This window comes from Moschus berezovskii, chromosome 20, assembly GCF_049115385.1.
Source record: "Moschus berezovskii isolate FMDL1 chromosome 20, NW_MosBer_1.0, whole genome shotgun sequence".
NCBI lineage: Eukaryota > Metazoa > Chordata > Mammalia > Artiodactyla > Moschidae > Moschus > Moschus berezovskii.
In genome coordinates, this window is record NC_142479.1 from 66,879,523 (window position 1) to 66,891,757 (window position 12,235).

At 45.1% G+C, this 12,235-nt stretch overlaps 1 protein-coding gene across 2 annotated transcripts in view; it reads right to left on the reverse strand.

Annotated features, from left to right (window-relative positions):
- Positions 1 to 12,235, reverse strand: part of TEN1 (TEN1 subunit of CST complex) — a 23,962-nt gene continuing 11,727 nt past the window's right edge. The window contains exons 3-5 of one of the 2 annotated variants that reach the window (XM_088829328.1): positions 8,458 to 8,615; positions 8,073 to 8,182; positions 1 to 345 (exon numbers count right to left, since the gene is read on the reverse strand). In XM_088829328.1, the coding sequence (XP_088685454.1) occupies positions 328 to 345; positions 8,073 to 8,182; positions 8,458 to 8,615 (286 nt within the window). In that variant the 3' untranslated portion in view covers positions 1 to 327. The remainder of the gene's footprint in view (positions 346 to 8,072; positions 8,183 to 8,457; positions 8,616 to 12,235) is intronic. The other variant, XM_088829329.1, reaches the window with a different exon arrangement.

Sequence of the window (12,235 nt, forward strand, 5' to 3'; positions counted from 1 at the left end):
TCAGTCACACCACCAGGCTTTATTCACGGGGACATTCTGGAACTCTCCAGGACCCACACGAGGCCCAGCGCCCCAGCGCCCGGCCTCGGAGCTCTAGGCTGCCCCCCCTCGTCTTTCCAGACAAAGGCTGTCACTCGGGGGACGCTCCTGCATCTTCTCTGCAGCAGCTCCAGCATCTGGCCAGGCAGGAAGGTGGCATTCCCAGGAGCTCCTGGTTTGCTCTCTACTGGCCGCTGTCCCTCTCGTGCTGGTACAGCCTCTGCTCCCGGATGGCTTGTTCTAACAAGGGGAGGTTCATTCCTTCCACACACGTCAGCACCCGGGCCTTCACCACGCAGCTTCCATCTGAAACACACAGACACCAAGACTCAAGCAGGGTCAGCACTGCGCCCTTCAGAGGCGTTCTAACTGTTTCTCCTCAATTTCTCCTCGGTCCTGAGTTTTGACAGTCTGTCAGGGCACAGATGAGAAGGATGGTTTACGGATGCTGGCAATTTGTCTACTTGGGCCTCAGAACTGCTGGGCCCGCCAAAAACTACAGACATGGAACTTCGGGGGGTGACCTGAAAAGTCCACTTCTCCTGGGAGAAGGCCCAGAAAGATGTGGCGGCTGCTCCCCTCTTTTGTGGCCCTAACTCCCGCCAGCTTCTCTGTAGGGCTCAAAGGCCCAGATTGAGAAAGGGTCTCTATCACATCCTAGTTCTCCATTTGTACCAGAGGGCCCCTTGGCATCATGGGAATTGTGGCAAAGAGAACTCCACACGGAAAAACAAATGTATTTATTTATTTGGCTGCGCTGGGTCTTAGTTTCGGCACATGGGATCTTCTATCTTCTTTGCAGTGTGTGAACTCTGAGCTGCAGCATGTGGGATCTAGTTCCCTGACCAGGGATCGAACCCAGGCTCTCTGCGTTGGGAGCGTGAAGTCTTAGCCACTGGACCACCAGAGAAGGAGTCCCCCCCCCTTTTATTTTTTTTAATGAATACAGTTCCCAACAAACACAGAAGACTTTTAATGATATTAATAAAGCTCCTTAGTTGTTGTTTCCCTCCTCACCCCCAGCCATGTTGCACAGCCTGTCGGATCTTAGTTCCCTGATCAGGGATCAAACCTGCGCCCCCTGTATTGGGAGCATGGAGTCTTAACCACTGGACTTTCAGGGAAGTCCTGAGAACCCCATATTTAATCAATCCAAGGGGAGAGTCTAGCCTAATAGGGGCAGATCATCCCACCCTGGACAAGCAGCTGTGGGTGCTTCTAGCAGATGCTGCGGTTTCCCAATGGAAAGGTTTGTCAGTGTCCAGGTGACACCAAACAGGAAGGACATCTGGAGTTTGTCCTCCGAACAGTTTGCTTTTTTTCCACTACATTCTCTCTGCTCTCTGAGCATGTCAATGAATACAGTAAATGTTCTAGAACATTTGTCTTCTTTGATGCCGTTTTGAGATAGAAGCATTCTGTGGTTAGAGTCTATGCCTAACCTTCCTTCTAGTCTAGGCCACTTTATTGATTTAACACAGCCCGAGGGCAGAATTCAGAGGCTTCGACTGTCTAAATTTCAAGCTTTAACACAGGAAGATGAACTCATTTGAAACAAGAGTTTGCCTGTGTGTCATCAGCTTCTGTTGCCCCAGCACTTGGAGTGCAGAGGCTGCTAAGCCTAGATCAGCTGGACATGGGGCTGTACATCTTTGAAAAGTCTATATAAGTGGAACAAAAGAAGAGCATCTGAAGAGCAGGGGCGAGAGAAAGGAGTTGATGAACCCAAAGAAACAGTCATTTAGGGTAATCTCTTCTTGTAAAGATAAAAAGAACCTGCAGCAAAGGAAAAGGGGCTGATAAAAGAGCAACCAGAAGCCAGTGGGTTGAAGTGCAAGTCTGAGATAAGGAAGGGATGATATGGAAAAAACAGACCTTCTTTTATGAAGTTTGTGGAGGCAGGAGGGTCATAGCTAGGTAGACATAGAGCCAAACTTGACTGCTTATTGTTGTTGCTATTATTTTAATACAGAAGAGACTTAAGTGCTTTATATGCTGGAGGGAAGAACCAGTGGCAACAGGTTAAGGGTTCATCTGAGAAAGCAAAGCCCCAGCAGGAGGGCAGGTGTTCATCACAGCACAGGGGCGCTGCGCCCCAGGCAGGAGGGAGCCTCCTCTCTCCCAGACCAGAGGAAAGGAGATACTGATGGGTGTGGTTGTTGCTGTCCTTCAGTCACTAAGGCTCTTGGCAACCCCATGGACTGCAGCACACCAGGCTCCTCCATCCTGCACTGTCTTCCGAAGTTTGCTCATGTTGGTGATGCCATCTAACCATCTCAGCCTCATGGGCGCTGATGCACATAATTACAGGGAAGACTGCTGCCGTGGCCTCAGTTTAACGTGGGATGTAGGAGGTGAGGAGATGTACTGCAAACAACAGGGGAGGTGATGATGTAGGGGTTCCTGCATGACAGGTGAATGCCTAAAGTAGCTGTGGCCGACTGGGGGCTGGGTGGGGGGGTGGGAAGGGGACTGATCAGGACACATGGAAGGAATTCTAGGCAGGTTCCAGGAGAGATAAAGGCCCAGAGGAGATAACAGACCTTGAAACCAGGGGAACCCCTAGAGCTCTGTGAACTTTCTATATCAACAGTTAGGTGGGACCTGAGACGGTGGCAATCAAATTGCCAACATCCGTTGGATCATCGAAAAAGCAAGAGAGCTCCAGAAAAACATCTACTTCTGCTTTACTGACTATGCCAAAGCCTTTGACTGTGTGGATCACAATAAACTGTTGAAAATTCTTAAAGAGATGGGAATACCAGACCACCTGACCTGCCTCCTGAGAAATCTGTATGCAGGTCAGGAAGCAACAGTTAGAACTAGACATGGAACGACAGACTGGTTCCAAATAGGAAAAGGAGTACGTCAAGGCTGTATACTGTCACCTTGCTTATTTAACTTATATGCAGAGTACATCATGAGGAACGCTGGGCTGGAAGAAGCACAAGTGGAATCAAGATTGCCGGGAGAAATATCAATAACCTCAGATATGCAGATGACACCACCCTTATGGCAGAAAGTGAAGAGGAACTAAAAAGCCTCTTGATGAAAGTGAAAGAGGAAAGTGAAAAAGTTGGCTTAAAGCTCAACATTTAGAAAACTAAGATCATGGCATCCAATCCCATCACTTCATGGCAAATAGATGGGGAAACAGTGGAAACAATGACAGACTTTATTTGGGGGGGGCTCCAAAATCACTGCAGATGGTGACTGCAGCCATGAAATTAAGACTCTTGTTCCTTGGAAGAATAGTTATGACCAACCTAGACAGCATATTAAAAAGCAGAGACATTACTTTGCCAACAAAGGTCTATCTAGTCAAAGCTATGGTTTTTCCAGTAGTCATGTATGGATGTGAGAGTTGGACTATAAAGCAAGCTGAGCGCTGAAAAATTGATGGTTTTGAACTGTGGTGTTGGGAGAAGACTCTTATCCCTTGGACAGCAAGGAGATCCAACCAGTCCATCCTAAAGGAAATCAGTCCTGAATATTCATTGGAAGGACTGATGCTGAAGCTGAAACTCCAATACTTTGGCCACCTGATGCACAGAACTGACTCATTTGAAAAGACCCTGATGTTGGGAAAGATTGAATGCAGGAGGAGAAGGGGACGACAGAGGATGAGATGGTTGGATGGAATCACTGACTCAATGGACGTGGGTTTGAGTGAACCTCGGGCATTGGTGATGGACAAGGAGGCCTAGCATGCTGTGGTCCATGGGGTCGCAAGGAGTCGGACACGACTGAGCAATTGAACTGAACCGAACTGAGAGGGTGGAGACTGGGACTTAATCAGGAAGGAGCAATGGAAGGTGAGTGAGTGAGTGGTGAAGTCGCTCAGTCGTGTCCAACTCTTTGCGACCCCACGGGCTGTAGCCCACCAGGCTCCTCCGTCCATGGGATTCTCCAGGCAAGAGTACTGGAGTGGGTTGCCATTTCCTTCTCCAGGGAATCTTCCTGACTCAGGGATCGAACCCGGGTCTCCCACATTGCGGGCAGATACTTTAACCTCTGAGCCAACAGGGAAGCCCAGTGGAAGGTGAGGAGTTGGAACTTCTGCTAGGAAAGCGATCGAAATGATAGCAAAGTCCAGCTGGAAGGGAGAAGAGGTTGGAGAAAACAGAGTCCAAAGTCTTCAGTCCCAGTGGTGACAAGGCAGAGGGCAGAAAGATACTGAGGGCGGAACCCAGTTTCGGATGGCAGAGGCAGGTGGTTTTGGGTGTGGAGGAAGCATAGGGTAGTGCTTGGAGGCAGAACTAGTCACTGCAGATGTGGAGGGGGAAGGTGTGGGTGACAAACCTGAAGAGCCGGCTAGATTCCAGCCCCGTCTCTGGGTTCTGGGACGTGCGTGACCTGGGAGGCTCCATGTGGGAGGGCAGGAGGGGAACTCATGTCTGGGACAAAAGCTAGGTTTCAGGCAAGTCCCAGAGAAGGTGAGAGCATAGGAAAGGGGCTGGAAATAAAACAGTGACAATATAAAAAGTAGTAAAATATAAAAACAAAACAAAAATAGCAAAATACAAAAACAAACGAACGCTTTATAGACCCTGGGAAAAAGAATTTTCAGCAAAGTACAAACATGGAAAGCATTCCTCTCTTTAATTTGGTAATTCTTTACTGTGAAAGAGCTCAGAAAGTCACTTCTGTTTTAAATAACAGAACTGGGTAACTGAGCAAGGAAACGTCATTTGGATCATAACATTACCAAGGTTTGAGAGGACAAGAAGAAGGCCTACAAGGGGCAGGAAGCAGGCCTGCTGGAGGGGGCAGGCACTGGCGTTTTCTCTCTTTTGCCTGCAAACATTTCAGAAAGATGACCTGAGGCAGCCTCTTATCTCTCCTCAGAACTGCAGAGCTTGCCAAGGGGCAGGGCCTGTGTCTGGTTGACCTTTGTGTCCCCAGAGGACTTCGGACCTGTCTGGGGGCCAAACATGCCACCCCAGGCCGGAGGTCAGCGGCCACTGCCAGGCTCAGCCCTCACTCTGCCCTCCTCCCTCACCGTTGTCTTTGTTTCCTGGGTCAGTCTCGGATGATGAGTCCCTATGCCTCAGAAATTAGAAACCGAGGGAAAGTTTTTTTAGGAAAGAAAAAGAAAAAATACAGATTGCGATGAAAAATAATGAGAAATGGGAAACTAGTTGGAGCCTCGGAAAAATGCTGCTGAATTATTGATTATAATATTGATTATTAGTCAAGCTGCTGGCTTGACTATTAAGCTTCCTGGGTTGGTTGGTTTGTTTTTGTCAAGCATACATCCCAGCAAGGGACTTCCCTGGCAGTCGGGTGGTTAAGATTCCTCACTTTCAATGCAGGGGGCAGGGGTTTAATCCCTGGTTGGGGAACTAAGGTCTCACATGACACATGGCATGGACAAAAAAATTTTTAGAAAGTAAAAAAAAAAAAGAAAAAATGGATACATCAGCGCAGTACTGTCTTTGTTCTCCTGGTGTGTTGACGGATCAGCTATTTGTAACGTTTGATCAACAGGGCAGGCCTGACTCCTGTGCTACATTCCCCACAAACTTCCACTTGAAGATTTGAGAATCCAGTGATAACATCTGTCACCTGGATTTATTCTTTCCTCAGGGCTAGAAGTTAATGGTTTCTCCTGCTTATTCACTGTGATTCTTCACTAAAGAACTTCCCCTGAAATAAAATCCATTCAGAAGAAGGCAGGATAAAAACAAAGGAGGAGCAGGCTTAATGCAAGGAGGAGGAAGCCAACACTAATTCCAGACCCATGGTCTCTTTAAATGGCATTTAAAAAAATAAAAAAGAAAGGAAGACAGAACTGTTAAAACAGAACTGTTATAAAGACTTGGGATATGTAACCCAAAGGCAATGCATGGATTTTGTTCACCTCCTGCTTTTCAACTTAACTTTTTCTAAAAAGCCATTTGGGGGCCAAGGAGGGGAATGAACAGGGACAAGCTATGTCCTAGAGTATATTAAGGACTAGCTATTAATTTTGTTGGGCATGGTGGTGATTTTGTTAGAGATACACACTGAAGTATTCATGGATAAATGAAACAATGTCAGACTTGCTCTAAAATACACCAGCAACATAAGTAGGTAAGAGATTTCCCTGGTGGTCCAGTGGTCATGCTCCCAATGCAGGGGGTTAGGGCTTAATCTCTGGTTGGGGAGCTAAGATCCTACATGCATCACAACTCAGGAAAAAAATATATATAAGTGGATGTGGGCGGTGAAACACAGACCAGTGGAATGCAGATCTCTGCTGAATCTGGGTGACAGGTACGTGGAGGCGCATTCTACTTTTGGGTATGTTTGATTTGAAAACGTTAAATTTTAAAAAGTTATTTGGGTTGAATTTGGACTTTCCAGTTTTTTCCATTTTTCTTTCCACAGATAATTCTAAATGTCCACTCCAGGCCCTGGTCCCACCTTTGTTTCAACCTCTATCTTTGTATCTGTGATCAGACCTTTGAGTTCCAGATACTGAGCACCCAACTCCTAAGAGCTCCCAGGGCTCCCTGCAGGCCAGGAGTAGAGGAGGGAGCCTTGGGTGATGTGCGCTGAGGTCAAAGTGGAAATCATTTATTCCAGGTCCTCTGTCCTCCATTCCACCCCTTCTCCTGATATTTCTTTCAAATCAATTAAGAGGGCAAGGACTCTGAGCTCAAAGGCTTAAGCCTGAATAAAGATTAACTTTTATTAAACCAAACATAGTTAAAGTAAGCTCCACTTAATTGCTTTCTTCTAGCGCATTTCATCCAGAGTTAAAAAATCACTGAAACTTTTAGAAAGTAAGTTGGTAGTGTAAATCAAGAGACATTTGCTTTAATGGAGCAATTCCACTTTTAGGAAACTACCCTGAAGAAATAATCAGAAAATGAACAAAGATGAGAACACAAGGCTATTAACTGTAGTGTTTTTAATACATATCGAGATAGATTTTTTAAAACTGGATTCTGGCCCCCCACCCCTCGGGCTATAAAGCAATATCTTTTCATTGTAAAATGCTAATAAATGTATAGGGAATCCTACAGTTCTACCACCCAGACATAATTACTCTTAACATTTAGATAAATAATATTTCAAACTTTTGTATGTATAAAAATGTCCATCTAACAAAAGTGAGACCAAATGATACATATTGTTTATAAACTGCTTTTTCTTTAGTAAAATACATGAACATCTTTTCATGTCAATAGATAAAAATTTATAACACGATTTTGATGGTTGTATAATATTCTCCAACTGAATATTCCATAGTTTTTTAATGAATTAATGTACAGTGTACTTATAAAAGCAAGAAATGGAAACAACACAAATGTCTAATGCTTGTGTGAATTAGTGCATGCGTGTGTGTGTGCGCGCGTACACAGTTGTGTCCGACTCTTTGCAACCCCATGGACTATGGCCCACCAGGCTCCTCTGTCCATGGGATTTCCCTGGCAAGAATACTGGAACAGGTTGCCCTTTTCTCCTCCAGGGGATCTTCCTGATCCAGGGTTCGAACCCAAGTCTCCTGTGTCTCCTGCCTTGGCTGGCAGATTCGTTACCACTGAGCCACCTTGGAAGCCCTGTGTGAATTAGTATATACATCTAATCTATAAAATATTATATAGCCATTAAATACTTTAGAAAAAATTTCAAGACACAGGGGAATGCTTAGGAAATAATGTTAAACTAGAATAACCAGATACAAGATGTTATAGTTATATAAACCACAGGACAAAAATGGCACAGGGACGGCCAGAGAGGGAGGCAAAGAATCCGAGTATCCAGGTTTTAAAGTTTTGCAACCTTCTACTCCCGATGCTAAAGCTGAAACTCCAACACTTTGGCCACCTCATGTGATGAGTTGACTCACTGGAAAAGACTGATGCTGGGAGGGATTGGGGGCAGGAGGAGAAGGGGACGACAAAGGATGAGATGGCTGGATGGCATCACTGACTCTGTGGACATGAGTTTGAGTGAACTCCGGGAGTTGGTGATGGACAGGGAGTCCTGGCGTGCTGCGATTCATGGGGTCGCAAGGAGTCGGCCACAACTGAGCGACTGACCTGAACTGACTCCCGATGCCAGAGCTTCTCCCAGGTTGCTTCTTGTCTATTTCTCTCACCCTGACTTCCTGGCCTCTTACTCCAACCTCCCTGGGTCTTGGTTTTCTCATCTATGAAATAGCCATAAGATAACTCAGATTAAGGGCTGGTGAGTAGATTCAAACTTTTAAGCAAACCACAAGCCTGGCGCTTTCTAGACCTTCAGAGATGGAGGATTTCTCTCCCTGCTTTCTCGCTCCCTATGGCAGGTCCACTGGGAAGGTGATCACATCTCTTTCTTTGAGTCCCTACTGATTTGGAAGGAATGTGAACCTCAATGAGGGACCCATGCTGGGTTAGAAGCCAGGCCCAAGCACCCAAAAGACTGTGTGAGGTCAAGGCTTACCCTTCTGGTGCTCCAGTTCCCCAAGGACTGTGTAGAGGGAGCCCAGCTGGGCTTGGAACGGTTCCACCAACTTGGTACAGACGAGGATCGGGTGCTGGTCAGATCTGAGTTGAGTCACCAGGGTTACTTGGGACTGGGTCATGTCGTAGCTGCACAATCTGGAGGTCAGGGTACATGGGATCATTCCCATCCATTGACAGAATCACCCCAAGGCTCAAAAGGTTCTGGGAGGCCAGGATGTCCATGGGAAAATGTTCAGCCCCGCTCGGATCAGAGAAATTAAAGTGGTAGCAACAGAAAACATTGTTTTGGTCTATATAATTGAAGTATAAATTACATGCGTTAAAAGACATCTGTTTGAGACTTTCCTGGTAGTCTGGTGGCTAAGACTGCAAGTTCCCAATGCAGGGGCCCAGGTTTGATCCCTGGTCAGGGAACTAGATCCTACATGCCTCGACCAAGAGTTTGCATGCCATGACTAAAGGTCCTGAGAGCTTCAACCAAGACTCAGTGCAGCCAGATACATAAAAATTATTAAAAAAAAAAATTTTAAGGGACTTGTTCATTGACTGTTGACAAAAGTATCCACTGTGCAAGCGAGAATCTCAATCAAACTTTGGCACATTTCCATCACCCCCCAAAATCCCCTTGTGCCCCTTTGAACTCAGTCTTCCCATCTCCCACCTCAGGCAATCACTGATCTGCTTTTGGTCGCCACAGATGAGTTTTCCTGCTTAAGCATCTCATGTGAATGGAACCTTATAAGCCTGTATCCTTCTGTGTCTAGCTTCTTTGATTTAGCATAATGGTTCTGAGACCCATTTATGTGTTTCATAAATCAGTAGCTTGCTACTTTCTGTATTGCTTGTTAGCACTCTGTTGAATGGACTAATACATTATCCATTTACCAGCTGATTTAGTTTGCTTATGAACTTGTGCTGAACATGTTTTCAATTTCTCGTGGGGAAATACCCAAGTGGGATTTCTGGGTCACATGGTCAATCTGTCTGTTTAAAGGAAACTGCCAAATTATTTTCAAAGTGGTAGTGTCACTTTACTTCTCCCCCAGCAATGTATGAGGTTCTTGTTACTCCGAATCCTTGTCAGCACTTGATATGGTCAGTCTTTTAGCCACTCTAGTGAGCATGAGATACCATATCATTGTGGTTTTAATTTGCATTTCCTTAATGACACATGATGTTGAACAAATTTTCACGTGTTTATCTGCGATCTGGATGTCTTCTCTGACAGTGTTTGTTGAAATCTTTTACCTATTTAAAAATTAAGTTCTTTATTAGGAATTTCTTGGTGGTCCAACTGTTAGGACTCTGCACTTACACTGTTGAGGGCCTGGATTCAATCCCTTGTCAGGGAAAAAAGATCCCACAAGCCACATGGTGTGGCCAACAAAATAAAAAAATATATCAATAAAAATTAAGTTCTCTGTGTACTTATTATTGGATTGTATGAGTTCTTCATATATTCTCAGTACAAATCATTTGTTGAATATATAAAATATACATACACACATCACTCCCAAACATCTCCCAGTTTGTGACTTGCCTTTTAATCTTCTTGATGGTATCTTTTGATGAGAAGCTTTTAATTTTGTTGAAGTCCAAATATATTCATTATTTCTCTCTTATGAGTTTTGTTTTCTGAGTCCAAGAAATCTTTGCCTTTTTCAAGGTGTATGTGAAGATATTCTATTTCCTTCTAAACAATTTTATAGTTTTATCTTGTACATTGATGATCCAGTTAGAATAATTCATGTGTGCGTATGCTATGGGGTAGGGATTAAGGCTTATTTTAACCTCCACAAGAATAACCACTGGACCCACCAGAGAAGTCCCATTAATAAGTTTGATATCCATGCTCCTAACCATCACTCTCGGAGAAGGCAATGGCAAAGCCACTTCAGTACTTTTGCCTAGAAAATCCCATGGATGGAGGAGCCTGGTAGGCTGCAATCCATGGGATCGCTATGAGTCATACGTGACTGAGCGATTTCACTTTCACTTTTCACTTTCACACATTGAAGAAGGAAATGGCAACCCACTCCAGTGTTCTTGCCTGGAGAATCCCAGGGACAAGGGAGCCTGGTAGGCTGCGGTCTATGGGGTCACACAGAGTCGGACACAACTGAAGTGACTTAGCAGAAGCAACCATCACTCTTCTTTGGGGCCACCCAGCCCCCAAAGTACTTCATGCAGTCAAGCTTGGAGGTAGAGGCAGTAGGGAGGGTAGACTCCCATTTCCACACACCTGCTCTGATTCTGTGCTGTTGGAGAGGACTCTTGAGAGTCCCTTGGACTGCAAGGAGATCCAACCAGTCCATCCTAAAGGAAATCAGTCCTGAATATTCACTGGAAGGACTGATGCTGAAGCTGAAACTCCAATACTTTGGCCACCTGATGGGAAGAACTGACTCATTGGAATAGCCCCTGATGCTGGGAAAGATTGAAGGTGGGAGGAGAAGGGGACAACAGAGGATGAGATGGTTGCATGGCATCACCAACTCAATGGACATGAGTTTGAGTAAACTCCGGGAGTTGGTAATGGACAGGGAAGCCTGGCGTGCTGCAGTCCATGGGGTCGCAAAGAGTCAGACATGACTGAGCGACTGAACTGAACTGATATGTCTCCAAGACAGGCCCCAAAGATTCTTTTTTTTTTTTTTGGGTTCCACTGGGTCTTTGTTTCCGCACGTGGGCTCTTCCTTGTGGTTCTCAGGCTTAGTTCTTGAGAGATCTCAGATCCCCGAACAGGGATCAAACCTGTGTCCCTGCACAGAAAAATGGATTCTTAGCCACTGTACCACCAGGGAAATCCCTCCAGTGATTCTTATCTCCTGGCATGCACATCCCTGTGCAACGCCCTATCACCCTAACTAGGGTTGACTTGTGTAACCAACAAAACATTGCAGAGATGGCCTAGAGTGATTTCTGAGATGACACTGTGGCTTTATCTTTGCTGGCTATGTTGAGTCACTCCTTCTGGAGAAAGTCAGCTGCCAGATTATGAAGACCTTCAAGCAGCCATATACTGAAATCCATATTTTTGAGCAAGTGAGCCTGTGTAACAAAAGGCAGCACAAAACTGCCCAACATATGAGTAAGTCCCTGTAGAATCAGATCCTCTAGCTGCATGCCAGCCTTCAGATGCTGGCAGCCCTGGCCAACATCTCAATTACAATGTTCAAAGCCAATCTGAGCCAGAACCACCCAGCAAAGCCATTTCCTAATTCCTGACCCATGGTACATAGGAAAAAAATAAACTTTTTTGGTCATTTGAAGCCACTAAATTTTGGGGCAATTTGTTACCCAGCAATATGTGACTAGGGGCTTCCCTGGTGGCTCAGAAGGTAAAGAATCTGCCTGCAATGCAGGAGACCAGGGTTCGATCCCTGGGTTGGGAAGATGCTTTGGAGAAGGGAATAGCTACCCAGACCAGTATTCTTGCCTAGAGAATTCCATGGACATAAGAGCCTGGCAGGCTACAGTCCATGGGGTCTCAGAGTCGGACATGAGTGATTCACTAACACTGCACTGAAATACGTGACCAACACAGTATAGATGTTTATACACATATTGTGTGTATACACACCCATGTATACATATACATACACACATGAAAAAGCATATGATCAACAAAAGGTTCATGGTCAGTGATTTTTGCTGGCTTTCTTTACATGTTTACAGATTATCAACATTTTTTACAATGAATATACATTGATTTCTTTTAGTATTTTTTAAATAACTAGATAAAATTATAAGAA